The sequence below is a fragment of the Suillus discolor genome (genome assembly GCF_016758755.1).
Source record: "Suillus discolor strain FC423 chromosome Unknown F5147scaffold_56, whole genome shotgun sequence".
In the NCBI taxonomy this organism is placed as follows: domain Eukaryota; kingdom Fungi; phylum Basidiomycota; class Agaricomycetes; order Boletales; family Suillaceae; genus Suillus; species Suillus discolor.
Genome location: NW_024541303.1, coordinates 159,708 through 184,255, shown reverse-complemented (window position 1 = coordinate 184,255; position 24,548 = coordinate 159,708). Strand labels below are relative to the sequence as shown.

Sequence of the window (24,548 nt, the reverse complement as noted above, 5' to 3'; positions counted from 1 at the left end):
TTTTGAATTCGTAAACTACTTGCCACGTGACATGGACCATTTCGGTTACTTTGGCAAGACGCGTTTTAGTAGACTGGCACAATAATCTTTACCGTCACTTTCATTCGCTTTGTTTTTCATATTTTAGATGGACCCCCCAGTGGGTGCGCTCGTCGAAGTTTCGGCGGGGCGTGGAATAGTGCGGTTTTCTGGCGCCACGTCTTTCTCGTCGGGCAAATGGATTGGTATTGAGCTTAATGAGCCCAAGGGCAAGAACGATGGGAGCCTTCAAGGCCTCACCTACTTTTCTTGCAAGCCAAACCATGGCGTATTCGTTCGTCCAAGCCAGGTCAAGGTAATTAATGCCGAGCCTGAACCACAGCCTCCTGTGAGTCCGTATAATTGTTTTACCAGAGCCACCCTGACCTGGCCTGTATTCATAGAAAACACAGGCCGCTCGGACAGTCATGGGTCATCAACGTACCCCTAGCACTGGCGTTTCGCGTGCAGCATCACTGCGTTCAAATGGCGCATCAGGGTCTTCTTCCCGGTCGTCCAGTCCCGTGAAGGCCACGCCTTCAGCCTCTGCCGTGGCTACCCCACGCAATTCCCGTCTCACGGCTACCTCGTCGCCCGCGAAGCGCATTCCATCTTTAACTCTTCAACATCGCAAATCATTTCCCCGTCAACCATCCGCAGAATCCTCCACTCCTCAGAGTCCCGCCTTTCAGACCCCTAAGATCGGGTCGTCCTCTTCACAGGAGGCTCTCGTCCAGGTGCAGAGGACGTCCTCCCCATTATCACTGCCACCAAAGAATGCGGCCGTGGAGCCTCCACCACCACCTTCGCCTATCGCGCGCACGTTTCTGCAACCCCCCGCACCAATTGACTCCCCATCTCTAAACGGTACAAAACTGATACCGTCACCTTCCATCTCTCGTGTCCCCTCGCATGAGCCCGCATCACCCACAACCGTAAGTCCACGTGCATATACTCTATATTCACTCAGTTCAATCAAAATTATAGCGTACCGAAGATTCCGCCGTGCATGCGAAGATACGCGTACTCGAAGCTAAACGCGCTGATGATGCTCGACACATTCGTGAGCTGGAAACCCGCCTCGCAGACGCCGAGTCTTTCGTTGCCCTGCGCCCCAAACTTCAAGCTAAACTACAATCCCTCCAGTCTGAACTGATTGCAACGAAGCGTGCATTAGCAGATGCAGAGCAACTTGCGAGTTTGGGTGAGACAAGGGGTGCGGATTCACAAGAGCAGCTGGAAATGGCGATGTTGGATAAGGAGGTTGCGGAGGAGAAGGCAGAATTAGCAGAACAGGAGTTGGAGGAGGTGAAGGAAAGGCTTGCTCGTGTTGAAGTGGAGCTGGATGTCATGAAGGAGGATGGTGGTTAGTATAATGCGTTGGGTTTGGGAGTTGGCTGATGGATTATTTCTTGCAGCCTCGGGCAGAGATGGTGATTCAAACGCTAAGACATCACTCGCATATATCCAGCTTGAGAAACAGAACGAGCGATTGAAGGAGGCGCTTATACGGTGTGTTATATTTGTTATGTTTTTACATCGAATTCTTCATGATTTGTGCGCTGAAATAGCCTTCGCGACATGTCGCAAGAGACAGAACAAGAACAGCGCCGCCGCATAGCAGAGATGGAGAAAGACATCACGAGTATTGATGACCTACAAGGCATGTCCCTTTAGTACCTGTCATCTTGATCGTCACCATTCTCTGCCTCCCTTTTCTTTTCTCTTCCCTAGAACTTCATTTAAACTGACGTCTTCAATAGGCCAATACGAACAAACACTAATTAAGCTTTCCAATGCGGAAACGCAGATATCATCACTACAACAACAACTTGATGATGCACTAGGAGCAGAAGATCTGCTCGTGCAGCTTACAGAACGAAATTTATCACTTTCGGAGGTATGTATGGTCTCTGCCTTTCCCTCCAGGAGCATTGTTTTTATCTACACTCCATCACACAATGTCACACATTCTCTGCCTCGGTTACACCTGCTCATCCTCCTCCCCAGAAAATCGAAGAACAGCGCGTCACAATAGAAGACCTCGAGGCTCTCAAGGAACTCACAGACGAACTCGAAGAGAACCACGTTCAAGTTGAGCGTGAACTTCGAGACGAAATTTTAGATCGCGAGAAGGACCTGAGAGAAGAGAAGGTCAGAGTTGGGTTACTTGAAGATATAGCGTCAGACGCAGATGTGACGATCGCGAGGTTTAGGGAAGTCGTTGCAGATATGCAAGGGTGGGTTTCCTATTATTTTCGCCTGCTTCTTCAGTTGTTTGTCTTCGCGAGAGTCATGCTAATCCACTTACCAGCGAACTCGACTCCATGCGTTCAGCGACACAAACAGCGCAGCACGAGTCTGCTACGGCTGCGCACCAGACGGCAACGATGATGTCGCTGAATTTGAAACTCCAATCCTCGGCTGCTAAAAACCAGGCAAGGGCAGTAGAACTGGAGATCAAGAAGCTCGAGGCGAGGGAGAGGGGGGAATTGTTGGGAATTGTGCAGGTGGGCTTCATTTTTTATTGTTTGGGAACATTACCCTCCTCTGTTCATTATCTTTGCTTTCCGACTTTCCTGTTCATTTTCACCCCCTCCCCCGTTTCTTTCATTAGTTGCGTTTATTTCTCGTCAAGACACAGAAGCTGTGTGCAGGGCAATGCAAGTATGAAGTCATGATTATGAAGCATTCCCGCCTTACCGCGCTTCCGTTTTATGACCTCATTCGTCTGTCTCCTTTCGACCCCCATATTTGCTTCATTCTTCCGTTATTTTCCCATTACTCCCTTAGTTTTCTTGTGTTTCTTCACTTGCTCTAATCCCTCCTCGACTTGCACCTTATCTTCTTCCTTTCTAGCCTTACCTACCTCAACAATACGTCGAGTCCGACAGCGACGCTACAAGTTGTTATCTCTTCTTCGCACGCCTGGGGTACAAAACCGACCTCATCAACACTATTGTGGGACTGGCTCATGGTCTACCAGACTCACTCAATGGTGTCGTCTCGGAAACGCTTGTTGGAATATGTGAAGTGCGTTGTGTTTTCTGACTTTCAACAGCGGCACTCGTAACATTTATTTACCAATAACAGATGCGCGGCCGTGCCGCGTCCTTTTCCACGCTCTGCAAACGTTTCGCTACTATCCTCAGGCGGTGTGACCCTACATCGTTCCTCAATATCGGGCGAATATACCCTGAGATTGCCCCCATGGAGAAACGTATCGATCTGCACATTGATCTTCTCCGACGGGATGAGTTTAGGGAGATGGAATTCGTCAGTGACGTGCTGAAGTGCGTCTAGTCTTCATTTCGATACCTCGCGACTTTCGTTTCCCTGCCTTTTCATGTCGACGAATGAGACAACGCTTACTTCTGACATAGGATGCTAGCACAATTCGATCATCTGGCAGAGACTTATTTCGATGGGTTTGAACAGGATCTGGGCGAGCGCGAACTCGGGTATGCACTTTCGTTTGACCATGATCTCGATGTATTTGCCGCCTCGATCGGGCTCACGAAGACGTCCGTTGCTGTCATTCTCAATGACGAGGGTACGTGACACTGCCTCGGCCACGATATCGCTTACACAAACTACTCCACAGATGTCGTCCTCGACATGGGTGGCTATGATCCCGAGGAAGAGCTCATCGAGCCCTTGCAGAAACTCTTGGAAAAGTGCAAGAGTGCCAAGGTGCTGTCTAGGTGAGGTCGATTGTTGCGTTGCGGATATGTGCTGAGCGGTTGGCAGGAAACTTACAAAGCGCCTCGATGACGTTATCCAGGAGTCTTCGGCACTCAAATCACATCTCGTTCAGCAACTCAAGACTCTCAGCAATGCAGTTCCCGAGCTAGTCAACTTCGGTATCTCCGTTAGTGTTTTCGCTCTCCTTTGTCAGGAAGACTGCTCATTTGTACAACTGTAGCTCGCCCAACAAGTAATTCCACACCTTAGCGACGCCCGTAGTGCCAAGGCTCCGTTTCAGCTTGCAACAGTGTTGTCGTACGCCAGGCAGACTGCAATGTCCACTGTCGCCAAGGACATGAAACCTGGGACCTCGTGCTTCGAGGCGGTTGGTGAAGCTATTGCCCAGTTATCAGCGGAGTGCAACAAGTTGCTCCCTTTGGCAATGGAACCTGAGAACGTGTTCAAGAGTAGGCTTCTTTTGACTCTGATATTCATCAAATATCATGCTAACGATGACCAAGTCTCCGGCGCACCACCATGGGTCCTACGAATTGAGGAGATCAGAGCCAGCATGGCTATCAATGCCGAAGCCGAGCAGAAAGCCGCACAGCTGCAGGAAGAAATACAAGGACTTGTACGGAGTCTCAAGACAAAAGACCAAGTGATACAGGAGTCAGGGGTGAAGATCGAGCACATGGAACGGCGCATGGAAGCGGTCAAGAAGCAAGCGGATACCATTGGAGATCTTGAGATTGAGCTCTCGAAAGCGCGCAAGCAGGAACGTGCATACGAAGAGGCAATGGAGCAACTGCAAGCCGACCTGGATACGTTCGAGCAAGACAATGCGAAACTGAAGGCGTTGGTTGCGGGTTCGGAGCGACAAGGTATGTTTATTTGTATTGGGGTCAATTGCACGGTCCGATAACTTGCCGTGTCCAGCTGCTGGCACACAACCTGTCGATTCAGAGAATGTCCCCATGGATGGTAATGTGGAGACATCACACCTTCTGGAGCAGGTCCGTGCAGGTCTAGAGCCATCTTATCATTGTTGTTCTGACTGTCACATAGATCGAGGCTCTTCGTGGCACCGTCCGCTTCTTGCGCACAGAAAACTCGTATCTCAAGGGACAGGACCTGCTCAAGGAAATACAAGCGCTACCACATCTCCCAGAACCTATCAGTCGTGTGCGTACACCTCCACTGGACCCCTCAGGACAATCCGACACAGACGAATCCGATACGGAACTACCATCCGCTCCTCCTACCATTCGCTCGCTCGCCACAGAAACCAAGGTTCTCTACCGGGACGTCATCAAATTCTCCTCATCGCCTCGTGTTGTTGATCTATCCGCTCTTCATGCAAAGAGAGCAGAAAGTGATTGTAAAGGTGGGAAGATGTGGATGCGGAGGAAGGATAGTCCTGCTCAGCAAGTCCTTGATCGGAAATTAGAGGCCGAGAGACTTAGCAGGCGCGTCAGAGGCCTATTGGATCGTGCAAATGCGCTTTGAGGGATATTAATACCTTACTTCATTTTTTATGTTACTCTACTAATATCAGGTTGTATACCCTATGTATTACGAGGAGGGGATAAGGTAGTAAACGTCATGTATATGGACAATCAATATGAGCATATGGACTGATAACTTTTTATCCTTATATCATCGCGCGATGTTCAGTTGTAGCAAGCTCAGTGCACAGTGTCACCGTGCCTAGGACTTCAGTTTGTTTGTATCAGTTAGGTTTTAAAGCCTTTACCAAACAACTCATATGCAACTCATCAAGCAGCCTTTTCACCATCGACCCTTCTAGCTATGGCTGATGAATTTGATCTCGAAGCACTCGTGCACCTGGAACAGACGTTGGCTTCATTATTTTTATAATTGCCAGATCCCTCTGAAGAGCAAGTCTCAGGTTCTACGACGCCGGGTACACCGACGGCTTTGCGCACGGGCGCATCCACGGCCTAATCGAAGGTCGAGCCCTCGGACGCGAAAAAGGGTTCGAGATATGGGAAGAGATCGGGTTCTACGAGGGGTTCGCTACAACCTGGCAAGCGATATATGCAAAGCATGGACGGGACGACCAGTGCGTTCACTCGTTTCTTCTCCATGATGATTTATTCATCGCGAGGACTTTTTCTTTTTCTTTTGCAGACGCGCGGTGCATCATATCAGGCATTTACTTGATCTTGTATCGCAGTTCCCACGGATAAATCCTTCTCCTGATGCGGTGGCTTCTGGTGCGATGGAAGAGATTGATATTTCGAAGCTGCAGCGCCAGATTCGATCGCGGTATAAGGCGTTGTGCGCTTCGCTTGGTGTGAAGCCTACGTTGAGAGCGGTCGATGCTGATTCTACTGAGGACGGTGGTGTTCAAAATGTGGATCGGCAGAAACAGGTGTGGAAATTGGAAGAAGATGCGAGAAGACCGACGATGCAGGGACTCAGTTTTTGAAGAGGGGACTTCAGGATGTACCCAGGATCACGCTTTCGCGCGCGAAAACATTTACATGTGGATATCCATCCCAAGGCAAGTTCACCTTTTCGTTGAATCTTAAATTTCCCTCATTCTCGCCAGATCACAGACAACAGCAGTAAATCGTATTAAGTAGCTTGGAAATTTATCCAAGTAAGCATAGGTAATACAGTGGAGACAAATTAAACGCTCGGATCTTTGTCCGAGTAATCATACTAGGTACTCGAGATATCTGATACACGCATGGGCAGTCGATAGCGGTGAAAAAAATGTTATACACTGGTGTCCTTCGAGTACGCAGAACCAAGAAAACGTCGGGTGAGTGGTATCACATTAATGGGAGCAGCAAGCGCCGTTCGAGCCGTTGGCGCCATTCGCTCCATTGAAGGCTGGCTTGCTCATCGGGTCGTTTGTTCCTGGGACATCCATGCTCGGATTCTTCGTGAAGAAATTGTTAGGTTTGAACATCAAATTAACGTGCTCAACTGGCATGCTGAGGGAGGGTTAGGTGGCCGGACTCTTATATGCAGTGAGTAGTACTCACACAGGCCAATCCTCAGGGCGAGGAATGTGAGTCGTGCCTACGAAAGAGGTGGGGAGATATCGTTCATCCAATGACCAAAGAATATGAGAAAGGTACAACGCACCAACAGTCAGGTAGAGCACGATGTCCTCGTTCTCGATGCTTCCGTTTCCATCTTTGACCCATCTGCCAACAGAGTCCTCAGGCTCCTCACGCGTCTGAGGGACGTACTTTCCACTTGGCCACATCCTGCTACCATCTGCACCCTCCTTATCTCTTACAACCCATAACGTCTTGTGAGCAAATGAAGCACGACGAGCAACCCAGGAGTCAGTATGCGCCATAAGTGGAAGCACACCTCCCTTCATCATGATAGCATAACTTGCGTCCTTCCCTGATGACTCATGCGTCCTTGCCTGGTTGGTGATGCGCCAGCGACGTTCACGGGCCCAGTCGAAGTCGCGCGCGCCGTCTTGCACTTGAGACTTGAGCACCTTGTCCTTCACAACGAAACCGTTGCCTGCGAAGTTCTCCTTCGAGCCAGTGGGGGCACTGAGAGGGACGATGTCGGACTCGACGACCGAGTTGTAGAGGCCATCGACCATCGGGTCGACTCGAACGGAGAACAGGTGCTGGTGGTTGTGTGCGTTGATGTTCGGAGCGATAGTCGTACCGTAAGGGTTGGGTTCGTCTTGAGCAGCGACATACACCTGCAGAATTCCGGTAAGACGGATCTCAATTTCAATGTTACCGTCTTGATAGAAATGATAGTTCCAGATGTACTCTGATGGCAATGGAAACCTCAGCCACCACAAGCCAGATTTGTGTCCCAGTCAACATACCGTAATTTGCAAGGGTGCAGACCATGCTGACGACAAGACGCCTGCTGCGAACTGTCTGATGGCGGCCACCGGGACGATAGTCAGTGTGCTTCCAAAGAACACCGGCATCTTCTTCGTGGATACAGATCGCATTCTTGATTATAAACGGAGTCCCAGAATGCGTGACATACGCGCCAGGCTGGAGAAGGATCGGTAAGACATCATCGCATGAAGTGACACTTATGGATACGTACGAGGTAGTGAATCTGTCCAAGGCAATCGCAGCCCAAGGAAAGCTCGTTTGCCATCGTCCCCATGCCATATTCACCACTAGAATAACTTGAGACACACCCATCAACAATTGTTCGGGATACTACTCACCTGTCGAAGGCGAATTTGCGAGGATGAGGGAATTCTGGTGCGCCATATGGAACAACCATCTCTGCAAGCGACAGACGATACATGACAGGACGGATTTCGCCGTCATCGTTGTAGGTAATGGTCGAAAGCGCGATACCCTCACGATGGCTGAATCCTGCATGAATGACATCTTAGATGAATAACAAGGCTGAGTATGACAAATGACGAACCAATGTGCATCTTCCACTTTTGCCACTCGAGCACATTGCCGTCCATCTTGAATGACACGCCCTCGGGCTGAAGAACGTGAAGAGGCTTGATATCATCACGAGGCTTGTGAGTCGGGTCCGCCTGGAGGAGATCCGGGAGGAAATCGAAAGACCGGAGAGGGGGTGGAAGGCGCTCTCGTTTCGACTCGGTGAAAGAAGTCTTCGGACAATGGGCACTGGCTCTGTACTCGAGACACCCAACTCTACAGAACCATCCTCGGTCCTTTTGTAGGTCGGCGGGAAGTCAATCTGGATAACCTTCTCTGCGAGGGAGTCGATGACCACAACGAAATCCTGTAATCACATGTATTCAGTCGACAAATTCAGCGAAGTGAATAAAAAAACCAACCAAGGGGTGGGCATAAAGGTTCTCAGTGCTCAGAATAACGAGCGAAGACGAAAGCTTGTTGCAAGCGAGTATGTTTCGGGAAGCGGTCATCATAGCCGATGGCCCAGCCGTCAGCATAAATTTGGTCGGGTTCCACTCCTACGAGACAGTGAGCAGAATTCCCATGTCACACCCAGTCAGCACTTACCGACTTCTCTCGCAAGGGCTTGAACTGTGGCATCTCTGCGCACAACATGCTCGCAGAAAGCAAGCTCCTCGGGAGAAATTTGAGGTTCTGCACCGTCTGCGACTAACTCGCAGGTATCGACGTTCCACGTGCCATCTTCAAGAGACAGGATAGCGTTAAAAGTACCCCTATATTACGATGAGTTGTCGTGTGATCGCAATTATTGTACAAAATCACGAACCCGTTGACGACGTCCAAGAACTAGGTGGTAGGCCCGTTGCCGGTTAGAAAAAAAAGGAGCAGAACGTGAAATGCATTTTTATTACGTACATCACTTTCGGCTTTCCTGACGATCGGAGTGGGCGGTTCGGGCTGGGCGCCTGGGGTCAAAGGGATTCCTAGTGCCGCAAGGACGGCCCTCTTCGGAGGTGGGACAAGAGTGCAAGTGATGAAGCGGACGGCCTTGATTGGTGTATTTGCGGTAGTGTAAAGCCGGATCGCCAAAGACACTGCATTGATCTAGAAGAGGGAATGAGGACACGTTGAGGTAGAAAGCCAATCAATGAGTACCTCATCTGGGGTCAAGGGGTCTAGGGGGTGTTTAAACTTGGTAGACTTTGTTGTCACGGGAGTGTATACCGTCGTAGCGGTTGCAGGAGAGGCTGAAGGAGCCATATTGAGGAGAGAACACGGAAGTATTGAGGCTGATAGGCTACTGGGAGTGGAACTGTGGCCTTCTTATAGGTCAGGAATAAAAAAAACTGTAATTATTAGGTTATAAGTGCTTATCATAAATACGAGAGTAAATGGGCACGATGCAACCTGCGTGTCTTAGATAAGATATGACTGAGATAAAGCGAAGTAGTGGCGAGAGCGTGGGCACAGAGAAGGTTGCACCACACTAAACCGGATTGAAACCGGTTACCGTGAAACTCATTGGACTCATCCTACCACCCAAGGGTTGCTGCTTCATTCATGAACATTTACAAAGCAAACATGATTACCAGGTTCAAAGAATAAGAGTGTTGAGGAACTGGTTGACTCGGATAAGAGCTATCAAGCAGGAACAAATGTAGGTCTCGTGAGCGGTGCTAAGATAGTGGATAACCTGAAGAAGAACTCGGACATGGACCCAGAGAAGTATAGGAAGAGGTATGTTGGTATCCCGGTTTCCCAATCCGTGAGCTTGACCGAATCACATGCGAGACGAGGTTCGGGCGTGAGACGCCACGGAATTGATGCCTACACGGTTATAATCATAGCCAAGTATCTGGCGCAAGATGGTCATGTCAAAACCAAAACCAAGGAAAAGCTCGCCAACGCAGAGGACCATAAGGTAAGGCTTTGTTCTAACATGCCTCAAGCCCTCAGGGGCATAATGCATGGACCTGTCAAAGCCTCAAAACTGATGTCATGCGAGTGCCGTAGCTTGCGGAAGCCGCTCAATTCCCCATCTTTACGTTCGACATTTTTACAGGACCCGGTTGATCAAGGCCCTCTCGCCGAGGAAGGGCGCTCCGTGTCATAATCAGCTGGGCAGATGTGTAGCCGGGACTCCGATTACGACGACGACTATCAAGAAAAAACCGACAGCAGGGCGAATCCGAAGCTCACTGGCAGGGGCGAATCCAGTAAGAGTCGCAGCCAGAAATCACAAGCTGAACCCGCGCTCGAGAACGTGACTTTTTGTTATCTTGAAACCTGTTATGAGCAACAATTTTCCGTGTATAGCGGAAGGGGATAATGCCTTCTATCTCTTCGATAACAAGCGGTGACCTTCAGAGCTTCCGGTGAGTTGGAGCCGCGTACTCGGCACACAAAATAAAGCCAGAATGTTTACGCGACAGGCGTGCTCAATTCAATTGTTCAACGTACTTCGACCATCACGTAATATACCAAATTAGGATCCCATTTATGCGAAGCTACTCTTGATCTAGGTGCTCTCTGGAAGAGTTTTAAACAAAAGGCTGCTGAGGTTTATTGTTTAGGCCTTAGGACTGTTGCATGTCCACGAGGGCTTAACAGACCATTCACAATCTTTTGGCGCTCATCAGTTTAGCGATCCTGGTTTATTATGTCATTACTTCACTGGCGACGCCTATCCTACCCGACGACTCCCTGAGCCTAGTACGTTTCAAAAAGAGACTTAACTTCAAGAGGGAGATACACAACTACACGTGGGGCTCTATATACGTACGTAGTCCCCTACGAGAGCACTGCCAGCAGACGCGAGCCGCGGCTGGCGACGTCTCTGTTGGGATGCAAGAATGTAAGGAACGCTTCGCATTCACCGTGACCGTTGGACGAACTCATCACTTGAATGATCGTATGCACCGCTTCTCGTTTCGGTGTCCTTTCACAAATTCACCCTTCCTCTCTTATATCTAGCTCGATCCTCCTTTCTGTTTTGCCCATCCTTCACGTCGCCCCACGCTTTGATACCTGTCCCTGTTTATAAGAATTCCATGTAACTTTCGTAGAGCCTGGAGCCAGTCAATTGATTCCCCTCAGTATTTAACACTTCTCGCATACTTCATCTAGCTACCAAAGTCCACTGAAGTTTCTCCATGTCTCGTCCTGACCCTTATCATTCCATTCCCTGTCAAACTCTCGCAGTCTTATTCAAGACCAAGCATGAAGAAGGACGCCCGATAGTTACAGGTGGAAAAAATGCCTGATCGAGGGTCAACCAGTTGATTCGTGCCTTCACACCGCCATGAATCTATTGGTGAGATTCGCGAGATTCTGTGGGATCGGGACAGAAGGAAGTGGGATCGTTTGTTTCTAGAAGTCGAACAAAGTCGACAATCATTCCTACACGCCAACTTAACCTTTCGAAGGATTGTTTACATGTCGAATACGCGAACTGCATGTGAGATTTGTCTGAGATGATGTAATTTTGAAGCTGAAGCTTGAAGTCGGAGACGTTTCTGTGTATCTATCTTGGCCCACTGTTGAGTGCATGATGCAGGGAATAAGCGCAAGCGTTTAAGCTTGTATTCAATGAGCAAATCGCAAGTACCAAGTGAACGTAGTTGATCAAGACCGTGAGAAATATTATCCAAAGAAAGAATTCCTAATTCTTGATCAAGTTGGTGAAAAGAGAGCTGACTAGCGACAGGCTACTTGTTCCATCTAGTTTCCAAGTTCATCCTGACCGTCGCAGACGATGTCGAAGCAGGGCCCTTTGTCGTCGGAAATGGATTTTATTTCCCAGGACGATACCACATTGCTACATGGCGTGCAAGTCGAGTCCATAGAGTTCATTACCCAGGTCATAACGTCCTCGGCTACTACTAATTCCTCGACTGGACTTTCATCCACATGCGACCTTTTACCTTCGGAGGCGAGCCAAAAGAAAAAGAAGAAGAAAAAATCAAAGAAGCCAAAGACTCGTGAAGCTATTGATCCTCCGGCAAAATCACGGGCATCCCCTTCACCTGACTTCGAGCGTGCTTCCGTGCTTTGCATTAGTAGAAACAAGCATTGGAAATATATCAGCTCTTACCACGTAACTGTGCTGTCTATCTCTTTGAGGCTGCGGAACTGATCCTTCGCGTACTATACCAGGGCCCGTGGCTGCAACTTCCATTGGAATTGCTGGAATCGTTGCTTGTCCTCAATCTTGACCCTGCCACCCTGTCTTCGTCGGAAACGCAGCTACCTGCTCTTACTTATTCGTCCCAGACTTCACTCGGAAACATCCAGTCACGACCGGCGCCACGTCCTCGCGACCGCGACCGCATATTGTATTCACTCAAGGATAATACTCCTCCGGAATCACCAGGCAACACTTTGACCACACTACCAACGCCGTATATTCCGACCTCACAGTCAGTTGCGTTTCCCCTGCCTCCCCCGGGTAAAGCTACTCCGCCACCCATTGACCCTGGCGTTTTTCGGAACGTTGCAGCGATTCGGAGGCTCATCGATGAGGCTTCTGAACTTTCCGTACGCGCATCCTCTGGTCTCTCGGCTGTTGCTTCTGGCTCTATACGTACACCACTTAATAATCCCTGGGCTGGGGCTCAAGGGCTGGGCTTTGACGGCTCCAATAACATCGGCGGTGGCAGGAATGTCGCTATGAGCGCAATGCGCATACATAGGCTTAGAGCCCTTGCTGTTCAGAAGCTTGCGGCCGCTTATAAGGCGGATGAAATTGCCAGTAGCGTCATGGTGATGCAAGGAGGAAGTGTATTTGATGATATCGCTGAGAAAGTTCTCAAGTATGGTATGTTCAGGAGGCCCCATCAATTTTTTCATTGGGGCGCAGCGCTAATGATGCGACTCACACGCAGATCCTAACGACGCTGATGCACGATATGTTCATTTCTTCCATGAAAAAATCCCCTCCCGGTTCGTGCAACGCGTATATAATTCTTTGCCTGACTTTTTAAATTCAGTTCTAACAGGCAACTTGCGGACTCCACATCAACGCAAGTGCTTGATGAATTGATTGCAGCTTATCCTCAGCGCCTGGAATATCATCGGACGCGTGGAATAGTTCACTGTTTCCGCGACGAGTATTCTTTGGCGACGAAAGACTTTACTCATGCCCTACGAGAGTCCCGTGCGGCGAGAAAAGCGCGTACCGCACACCAAGATTTAATTTCTTCCCGCGAGCTTCGAGGGAAAGCTACTAAAAAGAAAAAGAGCTCCAATAAACTTCACGGACAGGCTCCCCCTAGTGGTACTAGTGCCGCTGCGAATGGGACTAATATCGAAGGAATTAATGGGGAGCCATTACTCTTACATCCTTCGGTTTTGCCAGACGCGCCAGACCCTATCGAACCACAGTTATTATTTTTGAGGGGGGCAGCGTATTTGCAGCATGCCGTGTACCTCATTGAATCTGCAGTATTGCGGCTCGAAGGGGTCAGCAAGGTCAATTCATCCCTTGATGGAGCTGAGATGCGCCTTTGCTACCTCTCTAATGGCCGCTACGGGGGAGTCGAGATGGGGAATCCTGACGGACCGCTGGGACGCAGTGATGGCCCAAAAGCCCAGGCGTACCGGCAAGTTCTGGCAGACGACGGGTTTCGTGAAAATATTCACTCCCTCCTGAAGAAGAGCTTGCGTGATCATGAACGCTTCCTCTCTCATTTTGACACTCTAGAAGGTCCTGCGCCAATGCAAGCAGATCTGGCTAAAAGGGTGGAGGTTGCCTTCCTTTTAACCGAGCTGGTGCGCCCAAATATTCATACTTCAACCGCCAATGGCCTCGCACACGTCGACTCCATCCTCCCGCCAATGTTCACCACCTATCATCCCTTACTCGTAGAGTCCCACTTCAGTATCCTTATTTGCCAACTTATGCTCGCCGAGTTACCCACTCTCCTTGCCACTTTCTCGCGGACTGCAGTTGTTGTAGACGGGCTGGAGGGATACCCTGTGTTTCTACCTCCACGTTCGATGGCTCAAGCCGAGTTTATCGAGGTCCTCGAACGCCTTGCTAGTGGGTGGATGCCCGGTGTACAACCTCATTCATACATACAGGGTAAGAAGGCGACAAACCGGCTTGTAATTGAGCCTCCACCGCCCCCTTCACCGCCGATGTCTTCGACCGATACTATGTCCACGTCTTCTGCAGACGCAGAATTCTATTCTGCTTTCACATCTTTTTCAAATACAAGCCAAATCCCGTCGGGTTCCTCATTGCCCACCAACGGACGGAATACCCCTTCTAGTACATTCAGTGGGAGTCGTGAGGATCTTCTAGAGGCATTGGATTGTGCCAGAATTTTGCTTGTTCCTGTAGCTGCAAGGCAAAAGGAACGTGCTGAGAAGGCAGCAGCGGAGAAAGTCAAAGCTGGGAACAAAAAGAAGCCGTTAAATTTCAACATACCGCTGCACGGCCCACGAGTGGAAATCATCCTTGCGTGGTTTGCAGCCGTTCATCTTGTTGAATTGGAGAGCGTTGCTTGATATCACACCTGTGGCGGAGTCTTGGTTTTGATGGAGAGACGGTGTATTTCTTGGTCAGGCACACGCCGTAGTCTACCGAGATGTTAACTCGATCTATTAGTATATGAAATGGATTCTCTTTGACGCGCGTAAAATGACAGTGTTTGTATCACGAGTGCTGGATCGCCCACGGTTAAGATGAAACGCCACAGCATCGAGAAAAATGCATGTATACCGCACGACTAACACATCTCAGTGTTCCTTCTTTTCTTCAACTGTGCTAAAATCGCGCAATTCCTGTCTAGCCTCCTTTATGAAATGATCGAGATAACCAAGTATCCACGGTGTGGCTAGAGCCGCACAGGCCAGAACGGGGATAAGGAAACACGCAGCAGGAACGAGAGAAGCCGGTATAACGCCAAGATAGAGTTGTTCGAGAACGAGAATGAATGATATCGGTCGAGCAGCCGAAACAGGGAGATCAGGTGTGCGTGTGGGTGTGCGTATGCCAGTATCAACGACTCGTATCCTGGCGTACTTGAGGCGAGTAGTGGATAAACCCGTGCGCGATAAATGCGGCGTAGTGATGGAAGCATCGTCTATCGCTGACTGGTGCGGTAGTCTAGACAAACGGGTCAAGATCGCCTGAGGACTGTGGATTTCAAGCAAAAAATCCGCGGGGGACTGTAATAGCGACGCACTGTGAATTGGGGATTTGGGATTGGAATGAAAAAGCGTGCGACGTACGGAAGCAGGCCAGGATAGACGTAGCGTAAACTTTGAATAGGACATCCAGTTTTCATCATCGAGATCTAGCGCTACCCAGAGCTCATGATGGCATGAGAAGGGGTTCGCCGGATCAATGCCTTTCTCTGACTCGCATACCTGCTGCAAAGGCGTGTCGAGTAGAGGGGGATCTACGTTCCAATACCCCTGATTATTTTTGTAATTCAAAACTGGCCTGCACGCAGGACTGCGTCAAGACACCAGGAGCTGCTCCAAGCATCGTGTTCGAACTTACCAACTGTCAACCGTGGTAGACGAGAAGTCGACATTGCTTTCCTCAGCGGCAAGGAAGTTGATAATTTCCGTGTTTGCAATGACTTCCTCGCAAATGAACAGAATAAGGGGCAGGGTTATGAAGGGGTGAAGCATGAGAGCAAACATTTACAATTCACGCTGGTTGGATGATTGCGGTCCCATTTAAAGTATTTGCCTCCGCTTGCACAGTGAGGATGGAGTCAGAGACGGGATTACGAGACCACTTATCAACTTCGATTTGATTCACAATACGGCGCAATTGAAACGCGGAAAATAAGGACGTATGTAAGGTATGACTACCATGTACAACTGAGGGAGACCAAGAAACCTGCTTTGGCCAGACCAGGCAAAAACTATCATAATTGGTTTATCAAAAAGGATGTTAAGGTACGCAGATAGTGATTTGCAATAGGTAAGGCGGTAATGCCGGTTGAAAAATGAAAAATGTATAGTAGAAGAATAGAAAGTGATTATCTGTGACGAAACCATGTGGATATGGCATGTGAAGGAACGCAGACAACACGAGGGCTAGATACGAAGTATCCGGTTATAGCCTGTAGACCTTCAATGGTCATGTAGAACTTACCATGTTACAATGTGATGCGGGCGACGCCGCTGAGGAGATTGTCCATGACGTCTCGGACTGCCCTGAACTTCATCACACCGCAACGCTCACTCTCAATGTGCTGGCACAACGCACTAAGGGAGACGAAATGCTTCCGGCAGGTATCGAGAGGGCACCGATAGACCTTCTCCTGGTGGCGAGGGCTATCCAAGTGACGGTTCAAGTCCATCAACGCCCGGAACTCCGTGTGACAAAGAACACATTCATAGGCCTGCCCGTTCCACGACTGCTCTGTGGCGATAAACTTAACGTTGGCACGTTCGCCAGCAGTGATGAGCCGCGCTGGGTTGGTAATCACGTTGGAGCGATCATTCGCGCGGACCCAGTTGTCAACGACGCGTCGGTTGACGCCTGATCGGCATGAGCCGGATTCAAGATGGAGAATGAGTGCAGACTTGTTGATGAACCCCAAGCCACATCCGTTGAAGGGGCAGATAGTGTCTTTAGGGCGATGTGTACTAGAGTTCAAATGCTAGTTTGTCTAGGTCAGGTTTTGTGCAGGTCCAAGAATGGAGTAAAACTTACAGACTGAAGGTTGCTCGGAGTCTGGAAGAGTTTTTTGCACAGAACACAATACACGTCGGCGTGACTCTGCCGGTTATGCTCGTGCAAGCCTAATTCGTTCTTGAAGACTTTGTGACAAGAGCTACAGTAAGCGTGCTCGTATTCGTAATGATCCTGTAGCTCCGATGAGGTGTCGAAATGGATGTTGCAATACTGGCAGTAGTGATGGCGGGGGCTCTGAACGTAATGTTCTTTAAGTCCCAGCCGAGACTCAAAGTCCTGTTGACAACGAAAGCATTCCCAGTGATTGGGGGAGTCGGCGAGATGCTGGTGGTAAGCAGGCCAGGAGTTGAAAGAGCGGTTACAGCGAGAACAGTAAGCCATCTTCTGGATAGCTCTACTGGAAATCTGAGTTGTTATAGGCGTGTTAGCAGTGCCTCAAGAACTTATAGTGACTCTGTCGTCGTGATAACTCCCGATGGTTCTCGAAGAACGACAAAAGATTGACTGACTCGACTCAGACGCGACGAATCGCACTGACATTTATAGTAGTGGTGCAAGGGGTCCCAGACGCGTCGGCGTCAAACAGACGTCAATTCCGCCACCACTAAATTGTTTGAGCTGAACGTCACACTCAATCCGCTCGCCATGTATTCTGCTTCCGCGCAAAAAGCCAAGAGACGCACGCACGCACGTCCCGAGCTTACCGATGAACAAAAACAAGAGATAAAAGAGGCCTTTGAATTGTTCGACACGGACAAGGATGGCTCGCTGGATTATCACGAGCTCAAGGTCGCGATGCGCGCCCTCGGCTTTGACATGAAGAAAGCAGAGGTATTGAAGATACTACGAGACCATGACAAGAGCGGTCATGGTCTAATTGACTTTGAGGATTTTGCAAAAATCAGTTGAGTAGTTCAGCTCCATTAATTCTACTCAAGCGATGAGTCCGCGCCAGATCCCCAACACGCGTCTCGTGTTTACATGATTGGATCTCCATAAAATCGGATATCTCACGCCTACAGCGCCTTCTCTCGTGATTGCGCGCCCTTTTTGCTAACGTTGTTTTCCTAGTGAGCGAACGGATCCTGGCGCGAGATCCGATGGATGAAATCCGCCGAGCCTTCCAATTGTTCGATGATGACAACACAGGAAAAATTAGTCTACGGAATCTTCGACGTGTTGCAAAAGAGATCGGTGACCGATTGGAAGATGATGAATTGTGAGTAAATTCCATTCATTCTCGTTTTGGGGTGCAAGGTCTGCGAGAGGCACGTAGGCACTTCGTCCCAGTAACCCTTTTTCGTGCTCGTTACTGCATCGGCTCCCTTCTTTTGCATTTCCGCTTTTTCTTCACCGCCGTTTGGCAGTGACTGATTTTTTTCGTTCGTGGTGTTCCAAATTTGCTCACCCCTTGTTCTTCCATTTCGCAGGCAAGCGATGATAGATGAATTTGACCTCGACCAGGATGGAGAGATTAACGAACAAGAGTTTTTCGCCATCATGACAGATGATGCATAGCTCTCTTCCCTGATGGTTGTCATCTCTTCCTATTTTCTCGAGTTGTATACTGTTATACCGGCTCTGGCTGGTTATTATCTATTAACTCCCAATTGTTTAGTAATATATTGCGATCGTTCTCTGTCTGGAACATTCACGAATTTCGTCCTGTGAGTCATTTTCTAACCAAGAAAGGCGCCCTCTTATTCGTAATATAAACAGCTGTGCTATGTTCATTAGAATCCCTCGTGTAATTCTACAGCTACCGGTTGATATGTAATACGCCGCTGAGTTATGTCTACTCTATGAATCCTTGTGACGCGGCCCTGGTCCCCACTGCGAACCACGATCGGGAGCCGTAAAGCTTGAGAGACGCCAAGGAGAAGAAGCTAACAGGCTGCCGGACGGCGCAGCTTGAATTGATGGCACATAAAAACACATGCATTTATTGTCCACTCGTGGCTACATAGCCTTGATCATAGGGCCCTATAATTCCCCAAAGAAGACTACGAAAATAATAAAACCCGTAAAACAAATCCCCAAAATAAACACCCTAGTAAAATACTTTACAACCATAACGTATGGCTACATACGCAGACTGGCGTTAGGATACGACTGAGAATGATGAGAGGTAAATAAAAATTCTGTCCATGATAGTGCAAGCGATGAGTGATAAGGATACAACGTGACGATGGGATGCAGGGATAAGATACAATAGGATTGGCATGGGGCATTGAATTTTCGTGGCAGATGTCAAGAAAACGTTCGTCGAGGATTGCATGTAATCGGCGGCATAGTGGGCGCAGTTCTCTGTGGCGAAAAAAGACTGCTCTACGGATAGAACAAGAGCTCCGGGTAACTGAGAGGCGAGAGCGTGTGGCGACGATGGCGACATACTAGCCGTCGACATGGAGATGATGCGAAGGAGCGGGGCGAGAGTCACGAGAATGTAGGTGCTTTGAAAGTGGCGATGACATGACAGAGAAGCGAATGACAGACATAAGCTAACCAGGACGACGTGCGGCAATGAGGACGCATTGTGACATGGAGCCGGTCAATGCAAACATGGAAGGAAAAAGAAAATGAGGGTCGTCAAATGAATTTCGGGTGCAGGAGATGAGCCGGGATCGAGAGATGGAAAAAGAGTCGTAGAGCGAGAAAGAGAAAGAGAAAGGGTGGGTCGAAGAACAATGACGCAATGGCTAGACCTGGCGAAAAGCCGACTACACCGCAGAAGAATATACGGAGAACGCGTAAGTCCTGCGCGTCCGGGATTCCGAACCAACGACAAACCTGAAGCCGTTGTCGAAATCACGGTGGATGCAATTAAATGTCATCCACCATACCCATCCTCTCCATCAACTTGGGAAGATCCTTATGGACTTTCATGTGCTGGCCTAGGTTATCGTGCCGACTGAACTCCTTTCCACAACCAGGGTATGGACATCTATGCGCTGCCGTTGTTGATAAGAACGAGGGAATAGACGGTAGAAAAATTTGACTTACGCTTTTCATTGGTGTGGATGCTCCTGATGTGTCGTTTCAGGTGCTCTCCTCTTGCGAAACACTTGCCACAACCGCTAATGTCACACAAATAGATCCGACTTCCGAGGGGGTCACTATAACCTCGGGCCCGACCGCTGCCGCCGGCATTATTCACAGTCGGCACGCGACGACCCCTCGACTTTTTCGTGAGGTTAGGGACTGGAACGGGAACAGGGAGGGACCGTGCGTTCTTGCGAGACTTTCCTACCTGAGATGTCGAGCCTGGCGTCAAAGTGGAGGCAGCAATAAGAGGTGACTTCGCAGCACGCTTTGGTGCAGGCTGTGGGAGTCCTGAGCCGTAGGGATGGTACCGCGCCGAATTCCTGCCGGAAAAAGATCGAGAACGTAAGCTTCGCGTGTTCTTTGACGTTGTTCGCATGTGGGGTACGAAGTCGCCGTCTCCATCGTCATCCTGTACTTCTTCCGCGCCGTAATCATCGTCGTTGTCAAGGCCAACCTCATCAACACCGTCGGCGTCTTCTTCGTCGTCCAAACTGAAATCATCGTCTCTTTCGACAAGGAAAGTCTCACCAGACTGTTGCATGAAGCCCTGTGGCATGAAGTGACGCTTCCCTGAACTATGTCCACCATTGGAGCTGGACCCATGGTGATTAAAAGCTGCAATGTCTGGCTCGCCTTCAGCATCCTCATCCTCAGGTTCCGGTAGATCCGTGAACCCCATCACGGGTGATACCTCTGCAGGTCGCACAGTTCTCTGCTCCTGTAAACCCTGTGTCTGAACTCTCAAAGCCTGTCGTTGCTGTTCCTGTTCCTGGCACGTGCGCTCACAATCGCTGACAATGGATGATCCAAGATACGCTTGTCGCGGAACAGGCGCAGGCAGTACAGGCATGCTCATCGATGACAACGAATTGCTTTGGCTTGGTATATAGCGCATTACCAGTTCCGATATACCAGTGTTGTGCTGCCCAATTGGGGGTGAGCCTGATGCTGAGGACGTCAGGTACAAGGGTCCAAACATTCGACGAGTACGCACCTGTCTCAAAAAGACCATCATAGATTGTCAAGCTGGTGGGCGAGTTGGAGATATCAGCTGGTGGGCTATAAGAAGCTACAAGGTCGGGAATGCTTTCTACTTTGATGTTCTGACGAGGCTGCTGGTAACAGGCATGCGAAGCTGGAGGAACCGAAGCCGGGAAAGCATGATAAGAGCTTGTGGCCGCCTGCGGCTGGTATGCAGCATCAAAATCCTGTGGATAAGAGTGTGCATCGCTCCCCGCAGGATGGGTGAGATGAACTGCAGGGGTAGGAGGAGAACCATACAAGGAGTTGCTGTATTGCTGAGGATCCGTTTCCTGCTGCGGTGGAGGACACAACGGTTGAAATTTCTTCGCTTCAGGTGAATAAGAATACCCCATTGCGACTGACAAGGGCATGGGCAGCGGCGCTGCGACAGGCTGCTTATACATCTCTGGGTTCTCGGCGACATACCCCGATAGGAATGCCCGTGGAGCGTGCGGGAACAAGTATCCAGTAGCGACCAGGTCATCGGTCATGATGTAGGGATAATAATCATCACCAACAACATGCGATGTGTCGTTCTCCATCGAATCGATGGGAGGTTCGGGAAGCGGGCTCTCGTTGGCCGAGGATGAAGAGAGCGGAGATTCAGCGGAAGCGGCTGAACTGTCCGACGGGAATGGGCTATAGTCTGGGAGTGGCTGGGGAAATGGCGACTGCTGTGCGAGAGAGTAGTATGAATTGAAACGAATAGAGGGGGAGAAATGGCCAAGACTAGGACTGGAACTAGAATGTGAATGCGTGCGAGCGAAATACGGGGAGCTTGTCATGTTGACAGCCGCCGAACGTCCAGACTGTTGTCGTGGGCCTGGCTGATGGGGGAAAGGATAAGGAGCAGAGTCGAAATAAGAGGGACGAATATTCGAGTCCATTTGATTTTAAGGACAGAGTTGTAATACGGTCTTGCCTTGTCTGGAGTGAATATAAGCCCAGATTTATCTGAGAACACTAAAATAAGGGAATTGATTTGAGTTGGAAATTATTGGTCATACCAAGGACAATCACCAGGTTCGCGCACAAGGCAAGCGGTCGCGTTCAGGTACCTTAAGCGGATGTGATCGTGTGGCTGTGAATGTAATTTACAATTGAGGGGGAAAAAGATCTGAGAATGGAACAATCGCGGGGAGCGCGTTGGTCGACGGCGGGACACCGAGGCCTAGAAAGTTGTATGGAAATGCGATCGAGGGCTGTGGAGCAAATTGCTGCCAGAGTGCACTGCTCTTCAAATGAGTCACGTCGTGTTCAAAAATCGTGAGTGTTCGTCAAATTGATGTTTTTGTTAGAAGAAGCGATGGAGGACAATAAAAGTGTCAACTTCTGCCAATGAGTACCGCAGTTCTGAGCGGCGATGAACTTGAAGGTGAAGGAGGGACAGCCTACGAAACGAGAGCAGATGATAAACCGAGAATCTAGTACTGCAACCTTAGTGCCACTAGTACAGCATAAAGAAACCTTGCACCGCCGACGAACCTGGTAGTGATACGGAGTCAAGAGAACGATTTAGCGAAACTCATTTGCGATCATAGAGAAGCCTTACCTGTGTACTATTGTTGATCCTACTTTGCCGGATTGCCAGTTCTTCGATGGGGATCTTTCGGTACCAGCTTTCCTTAATGGCTATCCTCTGGACGAGGTCCTTTTCAATTGAAAGGTATAGCCACATTATCCGAGTCATGCTCGGTGGTCATAGCACGAGGCTACTGAACACTTTTCGACAATCTTTGCTCTTTTGGAGAGCTATGGTTCTCAAGCACCGGCAGGCAGCAGCTAGTACCATCTCAGGCTAGAGCCTGATCTAAGGTTTGTGCGGAAGCTCCGATCTAACAGCAGCTGATCTCAAGCCGTGAACGTTCATCTACGTTATCATCATCGTAACGGGTTTGCAAATCACACGGATGCTCTACCCTTTTAGCCCTCTCGAAGAGCATCTCTACGTCAGAGTATTCTTCGTGCTTTATTTTGCACAGGTAGGGATCTCGTGAGCTGCCTTCTATACTCACAGAGATATCGTTAGTTTAGGTACATAGTTGTGCCTAAGCTACCTTCTTTGATCTATCTGTCGTCTACACCACTCATTTCCTAACGCGAGGCACTCGGCTCCCTGCAGCCTGATATTTTACTCCTCCCTGCAGCATAAAACCTCTTTACGGTAGCTAATCAGTCCGTTACCCAGGAAAGGCTTCCGCTCCATCCTGTCACCGCATGTCAGTCGCGCCAGGGGTGGCAAAGCGACGTAAATCAAGAATTCCTCGAGAAGCTCCCTGAGAGTTTCACCTCGCACTTTCATATCTATGGATCGGAAATCCACTCCCGCAGGTCCCCACACCAACCGTGCTACTTACCTTCTAAATTCATACTGCGTTGCCGTAGACCTCGCCATCCCTTTCCAATCACGCACTTCTCAATCACCCCAGCCACCCTGATTGCGGTGTGTATCATCTATTTATTGGCTTCTACGGGAAATTAGGCCAGAATCTATTCATGGCACTTGACATGAACGACTACATCCCTGGGAATCACATTCGTATCGCGCCGCATATCGTTTTTAATCGATGGTTTCATTTATGAAGAGGTCGGTTGGCAGGCGTGTGCACGCCATTGTGATCCTGGATAGAGACTTGCCAAGAATCAACAATGCCGCTCAACCTTCCTTTTTGCGGTTGGTACTCGAATCTAAAGCGCCTGTTCTATCTCCATAGAGCAGGGGCGTTATGGAAATGCCCGCCAGATAGCTAAATTCGGCAAATCATTTTCTGACTAGCCATACTGGCGGGAGCGAGTGGGCACGGGACGTAAGTGGACAAGGCCCCATCAGATAGCCATAAAATTAATTAAAATTCGAATGAGCATACAACTTGATCTGGAGCGACAGTCGGCAACTTTCATTTTAATACACCAAAGATCAGTAATAGACGACCCTGACCTTGTCTGCGGATGGGATGATTCATCTGCGCGGTCTACAAGCACCGCAGCTGTCTAACGCTTGTCCAACATAGTTCCGAGTTACGTCCGATTCAACAGGCTAAGAGTGGTGGCGCTATAGTTGGGACGGAGCGCCAACGATTATTAAGCGGAAACCTGTGCGAGCTGACAGGTAATTAGCATTGTCGAATGGAATTAGAACTGAAGACCGGGGGAACCATGCTAATCCAATAGCTAGCCTTGCTGGATTTGTGCCAGTGGCAAGCATGAGTATGCCGTGCGGTGACTGATCCAAGGGTGATGTCGCAATAATCCCTGGATCCAAAAAGTAGCTTAGGTGCCGATTGATTGCGAAATTGACGTGACCGTCAGTGTGTGCTGCGTGTCCTGACGGTCTCAAATTCAATTACAGCCAATTGCATCTTGATTATTGATATGAATTTCAAAGCAGCGAAGGCAATACTTGACAATCACCAAATACAGAAACCTGCTTCATGTTGAGTCAGCGTAACATGAGCGCCCGAACAGTAAATAGGCTCCCTTAACTTACCAATATATTCCAAAAACACAAAATCGCCGTATTGCCATTAGGCAAGTCGACACGTTCTTTGGAACACTATAATAACTGTGCGGATTGACTCGGAGAGGAAATAAGGGCAATGCCGAAGCGCGTGACTTCACAATCAGTCGGCAGGTCCCGACGATGTGAATTGCTACATTAGCAAATGCATACATTAGTAGTGTGTGGACATGGAACAGCGGAGAACATACACAACGATTCTAGCGAGTGTACGTGC

At 49.3% G+C, this 24,548-nt stretch overlaps 10 protein-coding genes across 10 annotated transcripts; 6 read left to right on the top strand and 4 right to left on the bottom strand.

Annotated features, from left to right (window-relative positions):
* Positions 1–79: 79 nt before the first annotated feature.
* On the top strand, positions 80–5,344 carry F5147DRAFT_711380 (dynein associated protein-domain-containing protein). The gene is made up of 17 exons (XM_041438320.1): positions 80–367; positions 423–953; positions 1,006–1,384; positions 1,437–1,530; positions 1,590–1,681; positions 1,782–1,918; positions 2,029–2,258; positions 2,333–2,528; positions 2,878–3,051; positions 3,112–3,311; positions 3,402–3,571; positions 3,623–3,722; positions 3,769–3,889; positions 3,944–4,172; positions 4,227–4,589; positions 4,645–4,721; positions 4,774–5,344. Exons 1-17 carry the CDS (start codon positions 128–130, stop codon positions 5,212–5,214), a joined length of 3,774 nt encoding a protein of 1,257 aa, XP_041289363.1. The 5' UTR covers positions 80–127; the 3' UTR covers positions 5,215–5,344.
* Positions 5,345–5,461: 117 nt separating this feature from the next.
* Positions 5,462–6,363, top strand: F5147DRAFT_333168 (uncharacterized protein). The gene is made up of 4 exons (XM_041429265.1): positions 5,462–5,564; positions 5,618–5,791; positions 5,860–6,235; positions 6,284–6,363. The coding sequence occupies exons 1-3, from the start codon at positions 5,518–5,520 to the stop codon at positions 6,158–6,160; spliced, it is 522 nt and encodes a 173-aa protein (XP_041289362.1). The 5' UTR covers positions 5,462–5,517; the 3' UTR covers positions 6,161–6,235; positions 6,284–6,363.
* Positions 6,364–6,514: 151 nt separating this feature from the next.
* F5147DRAFT_747243 (copper amine oxidase) lies at positions 6,515–9,344 on the bottom strand (the record flags this gene model as incomplete). Its single annotated transcript, XM_041439925.1, has 13 exons — positions 6,515–6,674; positions 6,726–6,762; positions 6,829–7,488; positions 7,547–7,724; positions 7,780–7,855; positions 7,907–8,060; positions 8,116–8,299; positions 8,323–8,448; positions 8,553–8,641; positions 8,691–8,857; positions 8,911–8,930; positions 9,000–9,188; positions 9,240–9,344. 13 exons carry the CDS (start codon positions 9,342–9,344, stop codon positions 6,515–6,517), a joined length of 2,145 nt encoding a protein of 714 aa, XP_041289361.1.
* Positions 9,345–9,511: 167 nt separating this feature from the next.
* On the top strand, positions 9,512–10,444 carry F5147DRAFT_655712 (uncharacterized protein; the record flags this gene model as incomplete). Its single annotated transcript, XM_041434005.1, has 5 exons — positions 9,512–9,559; positions 9,685–9,821; positions 9,876–10,005; positions 10,210–10,300; positions 10,401–10,444. The coding sequence occupies 5 exons, from the start codon at positions 9,512–9,514 to the stop codon at positions 10,442–10,444; spliced, it is 450 nt and encodes a 149-aa protein (XP_041289360.1).
* Positions 10,445–11,615: 1,171 nt separating this feature from the next.
* Positions 11,616–14,594, top strand: F5147DRAFT_640466 (uncharacterized protein; the record flags this gene model as incomplete). The annotated part of the gene is made up of 4 exons (XM_041433030.1): positions 11,616–12,180; positions 12,240–12,900; positions 12,968–13,025; positions 13,073–14,594. The coding sequence occupies exons 1-4, from the start codon at positions 11,839–11,841 to the stop codon at positions 14,592–14,594; spliced, it is 2,583 nt and encodes an 860-aa protein (XP_041289359.1). The 5' UTR covers positions 11,616–11,838.
* Positions 14,595–14,709: 115 nt separating this feature from the next.
* On the bottom strand, positions 14,710–15,815 carry F5147DRAFT_333127 (uncharacterized protein). Its single transcript, XM_041429264.1, has 3 exons — positions 15,595–15,815; positions 15,321–15,534; positions 14,710–15,257 (listed from the first exon to the last, which is right to left on the bottom strand). Exons 1-3 carry the CDS (start codon positions 15,738–15,740, stop codon positions 14,826–14,828), a joined length of 792 nt encoding a protein of 263 aa, XP_041289358.1. The 5' UTR covers positions 15,741–15,815; the 3' UTR covers positions 14,710–14,825.
* Positions 15,816–16,204: 389 nt separating this feature from the next.
* F5147DRAFT_582377 (uncharacterized protein) lies at positions 16,205–17,127 on the bottom strand (the record flags this gene model as incomplete). The annotated part of the gene is made up of 2 exons (XM_041431650.1): positions 16,205–16,711; positions 16,765–17,127. The coding sequence occupies 2 exons, from the start codon at positions 17,125–17,127 to the stop codon at positions 16,205–16,207; spliced, it is 870 nt and encodes a 289-aa protein (XP_041289357.1).
* Positions 17,128–17,329: 202 nt separating this feature from the next.
* F5147DRAFT_333117 (Ca2+-binding EF-hand protein) lies at positions 17,330–18,593 on the top strand. Its single transcript, XM_041429263.1, has 3 exons — positions 17,330–17,650; positions 17,818–17,965; positions 18,177–18,593. Exons 1-3 carry the CDS (start codon positions 17,392–17,394, stop codon positions 18,262–18,264), a joined length of 495 nt encoding a protein of 164 aa, XP_041289355.1. The 5' UTR covers positions 17,330–17,391; the 3' UTR covers positions 18,265–18,593.
* F5147DRAFT_711361 (uncharacterized protein) lies at positions 17,944–18,593 on the top strand. The gene is made up of 2 exons (XM_041438319.1): positions 17,944–18,413; positions 18,466–18,593. The coding sequence occupies exons 1-2, from the start codon at positions 18,277–18,279 to the stop codon at positions 18,521–18,523; spliced, it is 195 nt and encodes a 64-aa protein (XP_041289356.1). The 5' UTR covers positions 17,944–18,276; the 3' UTR covers positions 18,524–18,593.
* Positions 18,594–19,569: 976 nt separating this feature from the next.
* On the bottom strand, positions 19,570–20,167 carry F5147DRAFT_582546 (uncharacterized protein; the record flags this gene model as incomplete). The annotated part of the gene is made up of 2 exons (XM_041431660.1): positions 19,570–19,697; positions 19,750–20,167. 2 exons carry the CDS (start codon positions 20,165–20,167, stop codon positions 19,570–19,572), a joined length of 546 nt encoding a protein of 181 aa, XP_041289354.1.
* Positions 20,168–24,548: the final 4,381 nt, after the last annotated feature.

Bases quoted from the DNA above. Each gene is read 5' to 3' on its own strand.
- F5147DRAFT_711380 (XM_041438320.1), top strand. From the start codon at position 128: ATGGACCCCCCAGTGGGTGCGCTCGTCGAAGTTTCGGCGGGGCGTGGA. The intron at 368-422 runs GTGAGTCCGTAT...CTGTATTCATAG, and splicing joins AGCCTGAACCACAGCCTCCT to AAAACACAGGCCGCTCGGAC. The intron at 2,259-2,332 runs GTGGGTTTCCTA...TCCACTTACCAG, and splicing joins GTCGTTGCAGATATGCAAGG to CGAACTCGACTCCATGCGTT.
- F5147DRAFT_333117 (XM_041429263.1), top strand. From the start codon at position 17,392: ATGTATTCTGCTTCCGCGCAAAAAGCCAAGAGACGCACGCACGCACGT. The intron at 17,651-17,817 runs GTTGAGTAGTTC...TTGTTTTCCTAG, and splicing joins TGAGGATTTTGCAAAAATCA to TGAGCGAACGGATCCTGGCG. The intron at 17,966-18,176 runs GTGAGTAAATTC...TCCATTTCGCAG, and splicing joins CGATTGGAAGATGATGAATT to GCAAGCGATGATAGATGAAT.
- F5147DRAFT_711361 (XM_041438319.1), top strand. From the start codon at position 18,277: ATGGTTGTCATCTCTTCCTATTTTCTCGAGTTGTATACTGTTATACCG. The intron at 18,414-18,465 runs GTGAGTCATTTT...TAATATAAACAG, and splicing joins ACATTCACGAATTTCGTCCT to CTGTGCTATGTTCATTAGAA.
- F5147DRAFT_333168 (XM_041429265.1), top strand. From the start codon at position 5,518: ATGGCTGATGAATTTGATCTCGAAGCACTCGTGCACCTGGAACAGAC. The intron at 5,565-5,617 runs GTTGGCTTCATT...AGCAAGTCTCAG, and splicing joins CTCGTGCACCTGGAACAGAC to GTTCTACGACGCCGGGTACA. The intron at 5,792-5,859 runs GTGCGTTCACTC...TTTCTTTTGCAG, and splicing joins AAGCATGGACGGGACGACCA to ACGCGCGGTGCATCATATCA.
- F5147DRAFT_333127 (XM_041429264.1), bottom strand. From the start codon at position 15,740: ATGTTTGCTCTCATGCTTCACCCCTTCATAACCCTGCCCCTTATTCTG. The intron at 15,535-15,594 runs GTAAGTTCGAAC...TCCTGCGTGCAG, and splicing joins TCTACCACGGTTGACAGTTG to GCCAGTTTTGAATTACAAAA. The intron at 15,258-15,320 runs GTACGTCGCACG...TCGCTATTACAG, and splicing joins GTCTATCCTGGCCTGCTTCC to TCCCCCGCGGATTTTTTGCT.